The sequence below is a fragment of the Lepisma saccharinum genome, chromosome 23 (assembly GCF_977018435.1).
Source record: "Lepisma saccharinum chromosome 23, izLepSacc3.1, whole genome shotgun sequence".
NCBI lineage: Eukaryota > Metazoa > Arthropoda > Insecta > Zygentoma > Lepismatidae > Lepisma > Lepisma saccharinum.
This window is the reverse complement of record NC_139251.1, coordinates 54,852,581-54,870,221: the sequence shown is the minus strand read 5'-3', so window position 1 is coordinate 54,870,221 and position 17,641 is coordinate 54,852,581. Positions and strand designations below refer to the sequence as shown.

The window sequence follows — 17,641 nt, the reverse complement described above, 5'->3', positions numbered from 1 at the left end:
ATACGTCAATACTATCGATATGGACATGTCGAATATCGAAATCGATATCGAACAGTAATATTGTGTCTTTCTGCTCACTACTGGTGAAAAATATGGCTTACACTATCGACCAATAATTTTTGTACACCATGTATAAAGGGCTCGACAAGCCTGTTATTAGTATTTTTAGTGCGGCATAGTGTTTTATTGTATTGTGGTTGCTTGGGAGGAATATTGATTGATTTGATTGATTGATTTAGTTTATTTTACTTCGCGTTTTGTGCTTCTTGGCTAATTTGCGAAGATGGGGATGAGTGATGAAATGATGAAATGGATGAAATGGACATTCACAAACAACCATACCCGACCGGGATTCGAACCTGGGACCCTTGGCGTCGCAGCTCGATGTGCTAACCACTTGGCCACAGGGTCGGGCCTGGGAGGAATATTATCTGTGAATTACCGTCAAACAATATTTTATTTGCACTATTTCTAGTACTTCTACACTGAAATAGGAAAGATTACAATATTGCGGAAAGATAAATCTCTTTTGACACATATGCAATGTGAAAATATGTTAAAGATTAGATGTGCAAAATATCCTGCTCATATCGTGAAAATCAGTTAAAAGATCAGGGGAGAATTATATTTGACACAAAGGTCAAGTTGAATTGTATACATTCAATTATTTTCTCAATTCATGTGCCAGTTATATTGAATTTGATTGACAGGATTGACAGGACAAAACATGTATCTCAAGTGCTGTACATTCCGCTGACATTCAGTTCATAAGCTATAAAAGAAAGCCTTTCGAGCTCAAGTAAACACATATTAAACGACTTCTTAGCAGACACGGAAACATTTGGCCTCTGTGACATTTTCACCAGGATTGAGAATACAAAGCAAGTTTTATTTCTTGTATGCTGTAAGTTGGTTATACTGATTTCAAATATTGTTGAATAATTGAACTTACTGAAACGAAGTATCAGGCAATAAATAAGTTCAGAGTTCCAATACGTATATTAGTCAAAGGCTAGCTCATGTTTCGAGTGCAGTGAAATAAATGTAGCTACTTTCAGTTTGACTTCAGAGACTTTTAACAGACTTTTGGTCACATGACTAGAATTTTGATTGATTATCTACCATATTGGATTAAAATGGTGGTATTCAAATCTAAAATCCCTTGCTTTCAGGCTATTTCTCGAATAATTTCAATATTTATTTCTTTGTTTGAATGCTCTAAATAAGATAAATAAGACCTTTAATTGATCTTATCATTTCCCCCTTAAAATCATCCGTTCTGCTATGATTTTGTAAAATTAAAATTACATATAAAATTTACAATAATATAGCCAATTCAAGCTTTATCTGAGAAATTCACCGGTTATGGAAGATTATGTGCTTCTTAGATCAGGAAAATCATTTTTATCCGAATTACGCTGGAGGAAAGCCGTTTATGGTGCAGGGTGCCTCGAAAGCAGAGCGTTCTGATTCCGCATTTTGCCCGTTTCGGTGGTAACGATGAATGAATCGGCTACTTTCCGTTCGTGCTCAAGAGATTTGCGGACACCAGTGACAATTTTGCATTAGGACATCTTCTGTATACCACGGCCAAGGACGTACTTAGGGGAGGGGTCCATGGGGTCCGGACCCACCCCCAAGAGACTGACCAAGTCCATAATTAAATTTAAAAATACTTTCTTTGGTAGGACAACTATTTTTATACAAATGTTAGTGACCTTAACTACACATAAGGCAGATAAAGACTACATGAATTTGTTTATCTGTGGGTGCAATCATTACATCAATAATAATTCTGCCCCTCAGTGCAAGATAATGGTAACACATAGTTTGACCGAAATTGAGTTACAATTGTTTCACGAGCCTACATATGCTAATCTTCCTTCCTGTTTTGTTAGAGTTCGCATGTGATACTTCCATGCATGTTTTCCGGTGTGAGCGAAATTATACCATCACCACATATTCGTAGCAACATGATGATGACCTACAAGGAAAGATGGCCAGCCGTGATGGGGAAGCGTGCATGTCCATCGGAGCAATTGGAAATTGATCTAGTCGGAGATATAAGTGATTTTCAAGATAGTGATTCATCGTACAAGTCATCAAGCAGTGGAAATTCCTGAGATAGTTATGAAATCATAAGTATTTGTTTCTCATTGTGTTGCGTACCATTATGTTGCACCGGAAAAAAAATATGTTGAATATCATTATCTAGCACCTAAATTATCTGAAAAATGTTTCGGTGTTGCCATTAGAGCTTGCTCCCATGACCTCGGAGTTACTGCTACATCAGATCTCGAGTTTACTTTTCAAAGGAAATCACCTAGAAACAGGAAAAGGAAATGCAACCAGTGGGTGCGGTATCAACAGAAAAAATTGCGGAACAGTGGCCATGGATGCAAATCAACTGCAAAGAAAAAGGTGAAAGTAGCTGCGCTCCTGGTGAAGAAAGAACTGCCAGGGTCTCCCCGATGGTTGCGTCCTCGCCTTGTAATCAAGGGGTCCCGGGTTCGATACCAGGTGGAGGCACGTAGTGGTTCGGATCCCACTTTATAAACTGTAGGTCCAGTCCCGATTAGCCTTACTGTGCATAAAGTGAACTTAAAACATCAAATCAATCACTCAATCAAAGAACTGCCTGCTAATCAAACAGAAAATCTGTTTACGGAGTTCTGGAAACATGGCAATATTGAACTCCAAAGTTCATATTTTTGCTCCTGCATGACACTGATTTACACTAATTCTTTAAATTGTAAGATAAAGTATTTGTGTTATATTTAGCACTTTTTTAAGTGGAAAAAATATCACCGAATTATATAATTGACTTGATTCATTGATGCCACTTTTGGCTAATTTTCAAAGATTGGGATGAGTGATGATATGATGAAATTGATGAATAGACACTGACAATCATCCATGCCCAGGCCGGGATTCGAACCTGGGACCCCTGGCGTCGTAGCGCGATGTTCTAACCACTCCGCCACGGGGGGCGGCCAATTGACATGATTTTGCATAACTTTTCTATTATATATATTTTTAGATTTTTGCTAGGATATTACATATTTTACAATATTTGCTAATGGTATTTACATAAAACAACATATTCGGTAATATCTTCTTATCTTAATTCTTACACCTATAATTTTGACCTCTGAAACATGATGAAGAAAATTTATAGCTCACGAGATATCACATTTTCCAATCAATGCTTACGGTCACCCAAAATTGACTGCCAAGTCAAAAGACAGGCTGAAGACGAAAATAATATGGGAACTGTTATTTATTGAAAATTGCTGCAGTCTCTCTCCCTCCCCCTTCTGCTTCCATATTTTAGTTTCGCTTTTAGGTTTAGGCAAATCACCTAGAAACTTTGAAACTTCATGCAATAGTTTGTGAATTGTGCTCTTTAAGTGTCGCCGGGACAGTGTTACTTTTATGCCCGTTTGCCGGTTTAAACTGCTTTACTGCGAGAGGGAGTGTTTATATGTGAGGAGGAGGAATAATTAATGCTCTTGCCCCCTACCAATATTTATTTGTGATTCACGTAACGAGGGGGGAGATCACGCCCGAGCCGGATCAAAAGGTAATTAAACACTGATAACATTGGTCTACGTCCATTTTGCTGACTGGAGGCTGATGGTTGTTCTTTAGTAATTCGAGGGTGGTAAATCCAAAACAGAAATCCGTTTTTTTCTATCCCGTCAGGTTTCGGAGGAAAATAGAAAAATATCTAATATTAGGGATGTATATTTAGAGCAATGAAAGAACGTAGTCCGTAAAGAGGTCACAGGATGGCAGCACATGGAATATTATAATGAATATTATTTCAATCAGAACATTGTTAACCTCAAAATAAAGGACAAATATTACTGACTTTGTAAGGAAAGCATAAAGTTCATATTTCGGAATTAAATTGGGTGACCAAGATAAATCCTGGGCACCTCATAAAGTATGCAGGACCTGTGTAGACTAAAGAAAAGAAATATGTTAGCGTCTGGAACAACCTTCATGTATCGGTACAGAGAGAGGCATCCATTAAGATATTTTCAAAGGGACGAAGAACTTGTCTATTGTACAGATGTGAAGGGACTAATTGAAGCTATGGGATGTACGTATAATGCAGAAGAATGGAGGCATTTTATTGATAGCTCTAAGAGGAGTTTAAGTGTGTGTTGCTGCATAATGGCAATAGTTAGCATCCATTCCTGTTGGCCACTCTGTACATTTGAAGGAAAGCTACGAAACAATGAAAGAACTGCTTCGAAAGATAAAGTATGCAAATGACAGTTGGCTTCTGTGCGGAGATCTCAAGGTCATTTCAATGTTACTTGGTCAACAAGCAGGTTTCACGAAATATCCATGCTTTTTGTGTTTATGGGACAGTCGTGCAAGGAACGAATATTGGGTACGAAGACTGTGGCCTGCTAGGAAAAGCTTTGAAGTCTGGGCGATAAACATCCTGAACAAGCCGCTTGTTGATCCTAAGAAAGTGTTACTTCCTCCACTGCACATTACGTTGGGATTAATGAAGCAGTATGTAAAAGCTCTGGATAAGAATGGGGCTTGCTTTAAATACATTTGCTCAAAATTTCCTGCATTGACGCATGAGAAAGTAAAATCAGGTATTTTTGATGGTCCTCAGATATGGATGCTAATGAAAGATGAAGAATTCTTACAAACAAAGAACCGCGCAGAGAAAGATGCATGGTGGGCATTTTCTGATGTCATTACAAACTTTCTTGGAATCTTCAGGGCGCACAACTACGAGGTTCTAGTTGAAAATTTGTTGGTGACGTTTTAAAAGTTAGGAGTAAATATGAGTGTCAAGCTTCACTTCCTGCACAGCCACTTAGATGTATTTCCGTCCAATCTTGGTGCTGTAAGTGAAGAACAGGGCGAACGCTTCCACCAAGACATAAAAACCATGGAGCACCGATATCAGGGGAGATAGAATGAAAACATGATGGCCGACTATTGCTGGTGTATGTTAAGTTCTGTGGTGTATGTTAAGTTTAGCATAAGTACAGGCATCAGGTGTTGACTGTATGTGCTCGTAAAACAAATTGATCAATTTGCCAGAATTGCCTAAACTATGTGTGCATTAAGAACTCCCTATTGAGAAAATAGAAACGTATGTTTGTTAAACAACGTGACGTGATACTCTGCATGGACATCTGACTACGTCGCATTCTCTTTGCAAGTGCTGTTGGAATGTAGCCGGATATAATTTTCTGAAGATTTTGAAATGTGACTTGTGAAACAATGCAACTTAATATCTGTTATCAGCAAGCCACCTATGTATAGTCCTATAATTTCATTATGTGCAGATAACTATATGGAAAATTGTTGGAGTTTAGCCCAGTTTTATAATATTGTGAAAATTTTCAAATGTGATTTGTGAAAAATTGTGACGTGATACACTTTTTCTGACTACATATTTGGAATCAGCGACCTCAAATTATATAGAATCACTTAAAATATCTAAGTCAGCAGAAAAAAATTCATATGTAGACCAGTGTAATAGAAGGACCCGACATCTCGTCACCGAGGATTTGGCTGGTGTTTGCTGATTTAGCATTTAATGCCGACTCGTGACAAAAATATTGTGGTCGACGAGCATGCACGAGCAAAGGTGCTTGTTTTGTATTCCGATGTTACTAGTTATCTTATTATAATCTTACACGTCGCCATGAATTAGCTCAAGTGTACACATTTCGGCCTACACATACACAAACATGGCGACTATCTTTTATTGTATTTTATCTACAAGTTCTCTTTTTTCTCACTACAAATTGCAATACTCGACTATAGTGATGGAACTCGAGTGTTCTATACGTTGTCCACTTCCTCCTAAAGGAAACGGGACGAGACACCGAGGGCGGAACACCTAGCCTCTGGGGTGGAGCAAACGACGAAACAATACAACTAAAATGGTCTTTAACCGTCAACTCACCCTCTCTCGGTGGCTGGTCCAGGAGCCTAATCATACCTTAAAAACCCACTACATTAAATAGAGCACTCGAGCCATACAAATCCTCAATTTCTTAGATTCTGGAACCACAGAATCCGTTACTTACAGCCATACCAAACTTCAATATAAACTGCAAACACTTTAATACTGTGTCCAAACACTATTTTATGTAATCGTTTCATGTACGTAGTAATGTGATCTTTTTGTATACTTTCAAATATTGTAATGGGAAAATTTAATAAAGTGGTAGAGCAAAACAATAACGGGGGAACCGTAATTCGAGCAAAAGACGTCCCAGTTTATTCACAGAGGCACTGGGACAAAGCGTATGCCCTCGAATGCATACGGTTGGAGATTTGGAAACATTCGGGGGTTCCCCCTTATTGCATTCCAATGCGTGGCCTACAAGTTAAAAGTAGGCAACTGCGCTTAAAGTATTTTTCCCCAATTTGATTTACTTCACCTGCTTAGCCCATGCTCTCCAGCCTGTTGCTGAATAAGTAAGGAGCATTTTTCCAAGTGTGAACAAAGTAATTTCATCCACGAAAGAAGTGTTTGCGAGAGCTCTACAGCGTATGCAGTTTTACGAGAACCATTTACCAGATGCATGTACTACCATTGCCCCCTGAACCTGTGTTAACAAGATGGGGTATGTGGATTCAAATTGACCACTTTAACAGTGAACATTTTCAAACTGTGAAGTCTATTGTTGAGTCATTTCTAATAGAACCTCCTCTCTCTGTAAGCGAATCACACACACCTTACATTTAATGAACCAAAAATTGAAAAATTGCTTCTGGTATTGCGTGTATTCAAAGTAATTTTTGTGTGGATTCCTGACAGCATAAAGAAGTTAGAAGATGGCGGACTATCCCTTCAGGAGTCAATGAGTACACTACAAGATGCCGATATGACACTCAGTGCTGTACGAGGAGAACTAGATGTGAAGATTTTGAGCAAGTTCGGACAGTCTTGCAGAGGAATCCAGGTTACTCTACTTTCACGACAATAGGCAAGATCCTGAACGGAGAAGACATTCAGGAGAAATCCCAACCTGTGACTTCTTGCGATGTTGAAAGATCCTTCTCAGCTTACAAGAACATTTTTATCGGATCGACGGCAGTCTATGACAGCTGAAAACATGAAAAAGTACCTAGTGGTTCACTCCGTAAGAAACCATAACCTGTATGCATTAATTCTTCTTGAATCTGCTCCTACATTTACATATTCCACAATATTTTTAGATGTGAAAAGTAAATAACAATTGACAAAATTGGTTTCTTAAATATGTACACGTTGCCGTACTTTCTTGAGTTTATAAATTTGATACAAATTTTAATGTGAACAATTTATGTCCTTAAAATTATATTGAATATGTTCAAATAAAATCCATCTAGTAGAATTCTTGAAATTTCTCGGATACTCTATTATTATTAATATTGCATATTCTTTGATACTACATATTTTAGCTGGATATACTTTTGACAATACATATTTAGGTACATATTTTTTCAATTACTGTTACATCACGTACATGCGGGCCATATAGGGTCTACCGTTGCCTTATATTTTCTTTCATAAATTTGAGTATATGTGACGTAATATGGTCAGCGACCAATTCTTCAAGTAGCTACTGATCATGAATGCAAAAATGTTTTCTCGCCCCTAGTGCTCACATGTTCTCTTCGAGATGGAGACTGGGTGATGTTCTAAGTGCCTTTAGGTCTGTATGATTCGTGGGTAATTTATTTGTAGTATCGCATCCTGACATGAGCTAGTGCACACGAAACATGAGTTAGCTCCATGACTAATATGAACAGTTGTACAGCTGTGACATTTGTTCAAACAGGACATTGATCTCAAAATATAATAATTGATCTATTTATTTTACATGAAAAATAAATACAAAATGTGGAAAGGAAATAATTGTTTTCCTTATTGGCTATGTAGTACAATTAAATTCCATGTAAAAATATGTAAGTCATTAAGTTTTATGGAAATGTAATTTAGAGTATACTTGATTAAACCAAATTTATATATTGTTGTAATCCCGTCTTACCAGGGATCTGAGGTCACGGGGATGCTTCAACAACACATTTAGGTAGAGCTTAAATATACTTGTGAGTTGAACCTGCTCCGACTAAAAGGAATGCGATATGGAAGGTTGAATTTAAGGTTATTTACGCTTGTTCATACCTGGTAGGCGAATGATGTTTCTTGTCCAGATGCTTCTTGCAGACCGAATTGTGACTGATGCCAAGGTTCGATACTGTGACCCTTGACTCACTATTCCGAGCAATCCCGCACGAATTGCTGCAGGCTTATGCAGCCGTAAACTTCGTACCCCGTCGTTGTAGTTTGTTCGTTGTAAAGTGTATGAGTTAAATAAGAGTAATGAGAGCGAGCTTTAGGACGAGCTTGCTTCGACGCTGGATCATGTTAGATCCAGTCAATGCTTCGAGGAAGTTATGAAGTTTGCGCATTCTTGAGATTGCTCGCTGGTCGGACAATTCCAGTGAATAAACAAGCATAAAATATCGTATTTTTAATCACCATATCTCTACAATATATTAATTCAACTATAGTAAGAAATGTAAAAATTCTGCACATATATTGAGAGAAAAATAATTTAAAATATTAAATTCATAATTTACATGTATTAATTAAAATGCGCACTATTTGTATTAAATTGCAATTGACCACGAATGACGTAAATACACTCCTTTTGATCAAGACCATTCAAATTCTCGTAGTCAAGTGTAATACCTGATGTAAAGTATAACTATGTTCCTTGACTTACAAAGTATTGCACATGCAACCCGGTATAAAAATATCTGTAGATTAGGATGAAATCTTTGATATGTTGTATTTTCTGAACATTCATGCGATGAGAGTAAATATTTGCATTCCGTCATAGCATCGAAATTTGGATTTCATTCCTGCGTGAAAGAAAGATGATTTAATGATATTTTCTTTTCTCTTTTAGGTTATAACTTCTTAACAAGACAATGAAACTCCTCTCCATTGTTCTGTTGACATTGTGTGTCATTTCAGCATTTGGACTGAATGCAAAGACCTTGGTGGCAGGTAAGTTCACCCTTTTCCCCCTAGTGACGTCAACAAGAGACGAAGGGTTAATTTTGTTCTCTCTCTCTCTCTCTTATGCTTCACAGAGTCAAACCAGTCAAAAATGATTGATATGAATGATATCAGATATCACCTCCATCCGGACATACATACTCAGAACTTCCAATATTATTTACCCGAACCACAGGATAATGTACCTTTTAACATTGTCTTGTGAAAATTATAATATTGAAAAAATACTCAGTGCCTCTTTATTAGTCATGCCAACCACATATTAATTTAATATTTTTGGCTGATTCTTGATTCTTGAATATATGAAAGTAAAAGTCTTGGTAAATTGATGATGCACTTAATTAGAATGGAATGCTAACACAATATTAGTCAATATTTGAGCAACTATTAATTTTTAGGCTTTTTCAAGTATTAGTGTCGGTATCGGTGGGGAATCAGCCAGAATATCGGCGTCGGTATCGCTCAAAGTGGTATCAACTCAACAGTAGTTTTACACTGTGTTTGTAAGGTATTTGATCAAGAGCGCCCGCAGGATTTTTCCTCAGGGGGAGCAGAGTCATAGAAACGTGTTGTTGCTGTTTTTATTATTATTATTATTATTATTATTATTATTAGTAGTAGTAGTAGTAGTAGTAGTAGTAGTAGTAGTAGTAGTTCTTGTAGTAGTAGTAGTATTATTCCTATTGTTGTTATTATTATTATTTTATTTACTACTGCTACTACTTTATAAATCAAAATTCAAATTGAATTGAAAATACTTTGGCGTTGTATACAAGTTCAGACTCGAATTGGTTGGCTGAATTGATGTTTTAAGTCCACAGTAAGACTAATTGGGACTGGCCCTACAGTTTAAAGTGGAATCCGAATCACTATGTGTCTCCAGCGGGTGTCGAACCCGAGATCCCTTGACGACGACGCTACCACTGCACCACCGGGGAGGCCCTAACTTCAGATTCGAATCTACTATTTAGATAGAAACAGGATTCGCTTTTCCTCCTTTCAATAAACATCTAGCCTATCAGTTTGTTGATAAGCAGTTCTTTTTTTATTTTTGTACTCTTTCACAATGCACAGATATGAATCAGAGTCAGAGACCACTTAACCTACTGCCCTTCATGGTACCTCTGCTTCTTGTTTTTAAGTGCCGAAGGGTACTGTATAATAATAATTACAGTTGCTGTAACTACGGCCTGTAAGTTACAGAAAACAATATTTTTGGTAAAAATGTAATATGTGGGAAATTGATTTTTTCAAATTTACAGGAGAAAGTACTTACGGAATGGAGTTTCTGTGTAATTTCGGAAGGTCGTGGAAGTGTTTTCTCCCATTTTTCAATGTATTTGGCCGCTAAATCATGTATTTTTCTATAATAATGTCCGTCCGATGCACGAAAGCTGTTGCTTGCATTTCCATCCATGTACTTGAACCGGATGTTGCGAGCATCTGATGACGTAATCCCCGGTAAGTGTTTCCAAACACACAGTTTTTTCACTATATTGTCCAACCTAAAGCAACCTAACCTAACCTTACCGTGATGGTGCGTGGGGCTATCGTGGATGGTTATACGATCCGGAAAGGTTTTTTGGGCTATGCGTGAATGGTTTTGGGGGCTATGTGAGAATGTTTTTTTCGGGAATGGTTTTTGGGGTTATTCGTGGATGGTCATACTATCCCAAATGGTTTTTGGGGCTATGAGTGAATGGTTTTGGGGGCTATGCGGGAATGGTTATCGGGGCTAAGCGGTAATTTTTCTGTTAAGAAGGTTGAAACACTGCTTTGCCGTTTGAAACACAACGCTAGTCAAGGTTTTCCCGCCATTTTGCGTGTCCAGCAAGCGAGAAAAGAACGAACAATAATTACTCGACATGTCTACAATAGATATTAATTTCGTTAAAAAAAAGCGAAATCCCTTGTTAAACAATGTTTCGCAATGCAGAATAGGTAAGCACGAATGTAAAAAGTAGAGAATGAACGAGTTAGAGCGATTTTCCGCATATTATTATTTATTATTATTAAAGTAGGGTTACAATTAAGCTTACATTTTTTTACATTGATTTCGAACTACAAAAACAGCTTTTAGCCCTACATGAATTAATATACAGTTACGCTATTTGTTTATAAGTATACATAAAATGTAATGTTATAAATTTATATAATTGAAAAATATAAGAAATAAACTAAAATAAACATTTTTTGCAGCTACGTTTTATGAAGGAGGCAAATAGGTAGATGAGGCACAGTGTCAGTATTCATAGATTAATGTCCTAATCTGTTGTTTAAAATTGGCCAAATTTCTCTTTTCTGCAATTTACAGGCAGTTGGTTCCACGCTTTACTTGCCAGAGATGACAGGGATTTTGATCCGTATCTTGCCTTGTTACATTTTGGTACTCGGATACTGTTGGTGTTGTTGGATCGCAGATTGGGATAATGTATATTACTAGATATCATTACTTTGTCCTTTAATAAGTGGTGGTGATTGTTAATTGCCTGGTGAATTTTTAGTAGAAATGCATATTTTCGTCTGGATTCCAGCGTGGGTAATTGGAGTTCTTCTCTGCTTGCACGTGAGGTCGTGTGCGCTGTATTTCTTATGCAGTATTTCTTATAACACTTTTACCATATTTTTTCTTATAAAATATCTCTACAATATCACCATTCGAATTACATTAACTCTTTCCTGAAATCTCATAGGGGGCAAGTGCCTCTCCTGCTCCCCCTCTGCCGCCTTCTTATGTGCCTGCATTCTGTGGTGAAGATGTAAACTGTGACATGCTATCAGTCAAGTGTTTCAGATTGTATGCAGTGTAACTACTGACAATAAGATTAGTAGTTGTTTTTAGAAGTGCCTTATTATCGAAATTTGGTATTATAGAATAATTGATAGAGGTATGGTGTTTTGATAATTGCAGATATTGGAAGCAGAGTAATTGAATATGAACCAGGGCATCATGTGGGACGTTACATATACCACACGGAGCAAAGAGTGTGGGATGATGCAGCGGTTATTTGTGCCCTGCAAGGAGCACACTTAGCTGTCATCAATTCAGTTGAAGAAGAGGTCGCTGTTGCGAACATTGTTTCGAGTATCGGCGCGGTAAATTATGTGCACATTGGATTTCATGACAGGAACACAGAAGGACTCTTCGAGACGGTTCTAGGTGAGTGGTTTTCTCTTAGATCAGAACTTGATGTGAAACGACTGACACATTAGTGTAGAGTAAGGGGAAAATTGCCGTTGTTATTAAATCTTTACTACACACAATAAAATTTCCATAATGTATGTGATTGTGTGGCAGACAAGTAACGTAAGCCAGAGAAGGGTAGAAACTCTGAGAATAAGCAAGGGGATGATAAAAGTTAGGAGGTAAAAGGCAGTGGACGTAACAAAATAAAAGTAACGCCAAATAATATTATTACTAGAATGAACCAACCTGTTGCACCATCTCCACGACAAATCATCATTCCTATCCAGGGACGGCGCGACGGGTGGGTGAGGGTTGGCAAGCGCCCACCCCAAAATTCCTCTGCCTACCCGATTTCCAACTTGAACAAATTCAAGACATGTGTTTAGGAAAATATGAATGCCTCAATAAAAATTAAGTACAGTCTAGTCTTGACTCTGTGCAAATTTTTCTTATGAATATGGTCGATACTAGAAAGTCTCACAAATCATTACATAGGAAGTTTCACTGTTTTTCGATTTATATTAGTTTACTGAGTAAGATAAGGAAAATCGTTAGAAAATATGTTGAATGATACCTGTCAATTTTATTTCCTATTTAAAGCTTGAAACATATGATCCAGTTAACACTTTTTTTTGTGACTTTCACGTTTTCCGAGGTGAGGAGTACCCAATCATAGAGGATAGAACAAATATCTTAAAACAACCAAATACGTAAATAAAGACACCTTCTTCATGCTGTTTCCATGTCGTGTGAAAATAACTTCTATCCATGACTAGGCTTCCGTATCCTAGCATTTTGGGTAATGGGTGTTTTATTTCGATTGTGTAATCACAGGGTGCCAACTTCATATAAATATTTGGGGGAGCAATATTGACAACAATAATTTTTATGTATAATTTGTATACTTTTTGAGGAATTCTGCAGGAGGAGAAGTGCGTTGCTCCACTCAAGTAGCCGCATGTGGTGGTAATTGTCAGTGAATGAAACTTTTCCAAGAGTTTTAAAGCGATATGAACAAGAGAAGAATTGCTATGTGTGATTTTTTTTTGTCTAAATTACTTTCTACAATGTACGTAAAAGTATTTGTTTTCTCAAACGCTATGCATACGTGTATTTCTATTGAACCCTATGTAGGATCTCTCTTCCTGCATTGGCCAGATGAAGATTTACTTAAGTAAGTGAATGTAATGGCATCGATTTCTCGATAATCATTTTGCGTAAATTTCCTTATTCCATTTTGTGTGAAAATTCTCGTTTTTATGCTGGGAAAGTCTATTGCAAAATGAACAAACATTGTTCGTTTCTTGTATGTAATAAGACAATAATTAAATGCAAAGATTCACATGCAGCCCTGTGCCTAAGCGAAGTAATAAAATGATCATTCATTAACCCTCATCCAGAAAGAGGTCCTGGGTTCAATACCCAGTGGAAGGACATGGTACAGTGGTTCGGATCCTTACTTTAAACTGTAGGTCCAGTCCCGATTAGCCTTTCCTGCATAAAGTAGACTTAAAACAAAAAATAAATAAATAAATCAAACCCTCATCCAGGAAGCACTTTTTCCAGTTAAAAGCTCACAATATTAAAACTGCATATCCAAGTTCATTCATTTGAATTATGGAAAAAACAAAAAAAAACTTCACGTTTGTCGGTGTTTACATACTATCTGCCTTCATCTTTGAAAATGTAATGTACACACAGCATGTGTTTATATCAAGAAGAAAAAGCAGAGAATTTCGTTTTGTAAAATACGTTAATAGTAGCAAATAAAGGAGGACAGGTAAAATTGCACAACTGTAAATAGCGAATATTGGCTTAACTTGTTTTCCAAATCTAAATACAAAAATCGCATTTAATGTTTTTGAGTTCTTGTTTTAAGTATTTAAGAATAATTCTAAAATATTTTTCAAAGCAGCTAAAGAGGCCGAAACCAAGTGTTAGTCAATAATCAAAATCTAATTATTGATAACAACTCGCTTGTACCAGTTTCCAAATTCAAGTACTTAGGAATAATACTAACAAATGAAAATGATAGTAAAGAGGAAATAAAAAGCAGGCTTAATTCAGGAAATGCATATTACTTTTCTCTTCATAAACTTTTGTCTTCTCGTTTAATATCTATGAAACTAAAACTTAAAATATACAAAACAGTAACTTGGTCCCTTACATTGAAAGAGGAACATAAATTGAGAGTATTTGAAAATAAGATCCTTAGGAAAATATTTGGACCTAAAAGGGATGAGGAGACAGGTGAGTGGAGAAGGTTACATAATTTAGAACTACATAATTTGTATTCATGTCCAGATATTATTCGAATAATTAAATCAAGAGGACTTAGGTGGGCAGGCCATGTGGCACAAATGGGAGAGGAAAGAGGAGTTTACAGGATTCTTGTTGGGAAACCTGATGGTAAGAGACCTGTAGGAAGGCTAAGACGAAGATGGAGGGATAACGTTGAGATAGACCTAAAGGAAATCGGTAGGGATGGAAAAGAGTATATAGATCTTGCTCAGGATAGGGACAGATGTACCCAACCACTATGTGTCTTCACCGGGTACATGTCAAAATTACATTTTTTAAATTTTTGTTGACTGACTCAAAGGCTTCCCTCACGTAGCGCGAAGCCTTGCCCCTCTCACTATAGGGGTGCCGCTGGTTCCTAATAGCCTTCACTGCACTTTGCATTGTTATTCCATAAGTTTCATAATTTTCGCATGAATTAAACAGTACAGCCCTATTGCTGCGTTCACCTAATAAAGTAGTATGGGGAAAATTCATTTTTAACTTCTGAAACAGAAAATACAATATGATAGCATGGACAGGGAGATAATATGAAAGAAAGATATAGAAATAGGGAGATTATATAAAGACTGACACAGGAAAGACAAAAAAATTGATAGAGAGGGGAAAACCCTGAGCAGCAACAGATCTTTGAGGGCCAGGACTTGCCAAGTGTTTTTTTTTTAAATGTGACGTCATTGGTGAAAACCAACAAGTGTAATATGTCAAATTAAAGATAAGCGTTTACGCTACAATGTTTGTTTGGAACATTTTCTTCTCAGATGCCTAGATTATTAATAAATTAATGATAAATATAAAATTAATAGTAAAAAAAACCGTTTTTTTTTACAAATCCGTGATTAACTACTTAACGGTTGCTCCTATCAAAAAACCTAAGATAACATTAAATATAGAACATATATTAAGCTTTCATTTAAAATGTTCGTTGAGATCGGGCCGTTGGTTTCAGAGATATAGTCATTTTTTCAAATGTCAACATTGCCATCTTGGATTGCCCGCCATTTCTATAAGCTACCACTTTGAGATGGCAAGCATGTTTTTTTTGTATCCTTACACACCCATATAACTGTGGTATAAAGGAAAGTTAGTACCCCTAAATTATACCAACATCTTGGCTGGCCCATAGACATATTAAGTGTCTTGAATTAATTACTTAGATTTATTGTTGACAAGACATAATTGAGTTACTGCTGCATAACATTATAAGAATATTGCACAATCATGTAGCAATTGCCTTTATTCTAATGCCATTATGTAGTTATTAAATAAAGATATGCTACCTACATTAAACGTGTTCTATAACAGTAACGTTTGAAGCATTTTAAAAATGAAGCTCTTATTTCTCGTAATTTAAACAATAAATATATAACATTGTCCTGTTTCTTTATTGGAGAATTCAGCCCCCGTGATGGAGTGGTTAGCACATCGCACTACAACACCAGGGGCCCTGGATTCGAATTTCGGCCTAGGCATGAATGTTTGTGTTTGTCCACATCAATTTCATCATATCATCAGAACAGCCACAGGCAGAACCTCGCCCTTTAATAAAGAAAATTTGAATTGAATTGAATTGGCACAAAAGCGAGGTAAAATAAAGTCAATCAATCAATCAACCTTTATTGGAGAAAGGTGGAATGTAACAGGAGGAGAGTAGAAAAGGTGGGTAGGGGTGTGTGAAGATGAAAGGAAGGGAATGCTAAAAATTCACCTCACCTGGATTAAAAGTTTGTCTTGAGCCTCCCATAGGGAGGCCTACGTAAATATGTAAATTACTGGTTATATCATATGAACATTTACTTATGGTACATTTGTTTGTTGTAGGAGACGATCTGTACGGCATCTACAATTCTTGGAAAGATGGTGAGCCTAACAGTCTTGGTGGAAATGAAGACTGCGGGGCAATCAACATTGAAGGAAAACTGATCGACCAACATTGTGACTACAAAAAAGAGTTTCTGTGCGAGAAGTATGAATTCGAAAGCAAATAATTTTTTTTGAAAATTCTTAACAGCATGTAAAGATAAAATAATATTAAAGTACACAACATATTTACAAAATAGTGTTTACATCATTTTCTACCTCATTTTAGCATTGAAATATGTTGCAACATTTAAAATGAAGTGATGAATTTTAAAATATTTCTTTCACATAAAAACCGCATACGATTGTAGCATGTGTTTTACAAATCAATATAATTATTATACAGATGACTATCCGGCACATTCACTTCTGCTTACGACGTCTCCGACATATTGTGAATTACTATAGTTCTTGCCCAAGCTTTACATGCTGGCAAGGGAAGTGGGAAGAGAGGGAAGCTACCAATCTAGCGCGATAAGAAACGCAGCAGCCTGTAGAACGAGACTCACGTAGTACTTCCTCCCGCCACTCCCTATTTCTCGGCGCCACCCACCGCTGTTTTCTGGTTAGTCTGCGGCTCATCGCCTCATTCCCTTTGCAAGCATGTGGAGCGTCCGCCGTAAGAGTAGACAAGAGTTAAAGTTAATCGAAATGAAATAAAATGTATAATACTTGCATGTAACATTCATTCACTTCACAGTAGGGGAGAGAGGGCCTGATTGTAACGCATCCAGGTTGTAACAGAGCTATTAACTTCGTTACTATATGGTACATGGAGTTGAAATTTCAGTGAAGGGGCAGCACTTGTTAGTGCCTCAGTTGCCCATTCGGTGAGAGAAGTCGTCTTGACTTGGAGGTGTCAGAAAACTGTCCCTGTCTTTTTTTTTTTTTTTTTTTTTGCTTCATGAGAAAAATAATGCTGTTTGTAAATACGTACGTAGCATATAAAAATTGTATATGTGATCACAGCATGATTCAGTACAATTTTTAGTACCAAAGGAAGAATTGATACTCATTTGCAACGTTGTTAGCAATATAAGGATAAAAATGGCTACTGCACTATGGGGCAGATTGTAACGAAATGCGTGTGTCTGGTTGTAACATTGTAATTTAGTCAATTTAGATTATTTTTAGGCTACTAACTTTTTAATATTCAACAAAAATCTTAATTTATATCGTTAAATTAATTGTGAGGACATGTGATGGATCCGTGATGAACAAGT

General features: G+C 36.8%; 1 protein-coding gene across 1 annotated transcript; it reads left to right on the top strand.

The window, feature by feature from the left end:
* Nucleotides 1-804: 804 nt before the first annotated feature.
* Nucleotides 805-16,615, top strand: LOC146005404 (hemolymph lipopolysaccharide-binding protein-like). The gene is made up of 4 exons (XM_083144642.1): nucleotides 805-904; nucleotides 8,958-9,058; nucleotides 11,982-12,230; nucleotides 16,380-16,615. Exons 2-4 carry the CDS (start codon nucleotides 8,980-8,982, stop codon nucleotides 16,544-16,546), a joined length of 495 nt encoding a protein of 164 aa, XP_083000768.1. The 5' UTR covers nucleotides 805-904; nucleotides 8,958-8,979; the 3' UTR covers nucleotides 16,547-16,615.
* Nucleotides 16,616-17,641: the final 1,026 nt, after the last annotated feature.

Coding starts and splice junctions, on each gene's coding strand:
- LOC146005404 (XM_083144642.1), top strand. CDS start 8,980: ATGAAACTCCTCTCCATTGTTCTGTTGACATTGTGTGTCATTTCAGCA. Junction 9,059..11,981: donor TGCAAAGACCTTGGTGGCAG/GTAAGTTCACCC, acceptor TGATAATTGCAG/ATATTGGAAGCAGAGTAATT. Junction 12,231..16,379: donor ACTCTTCGAGACGGTTCTAG/GTGAGTGGTTTT, acceptor TGTTTGTTGTAG/GAGACGATCTGTACGGCATC.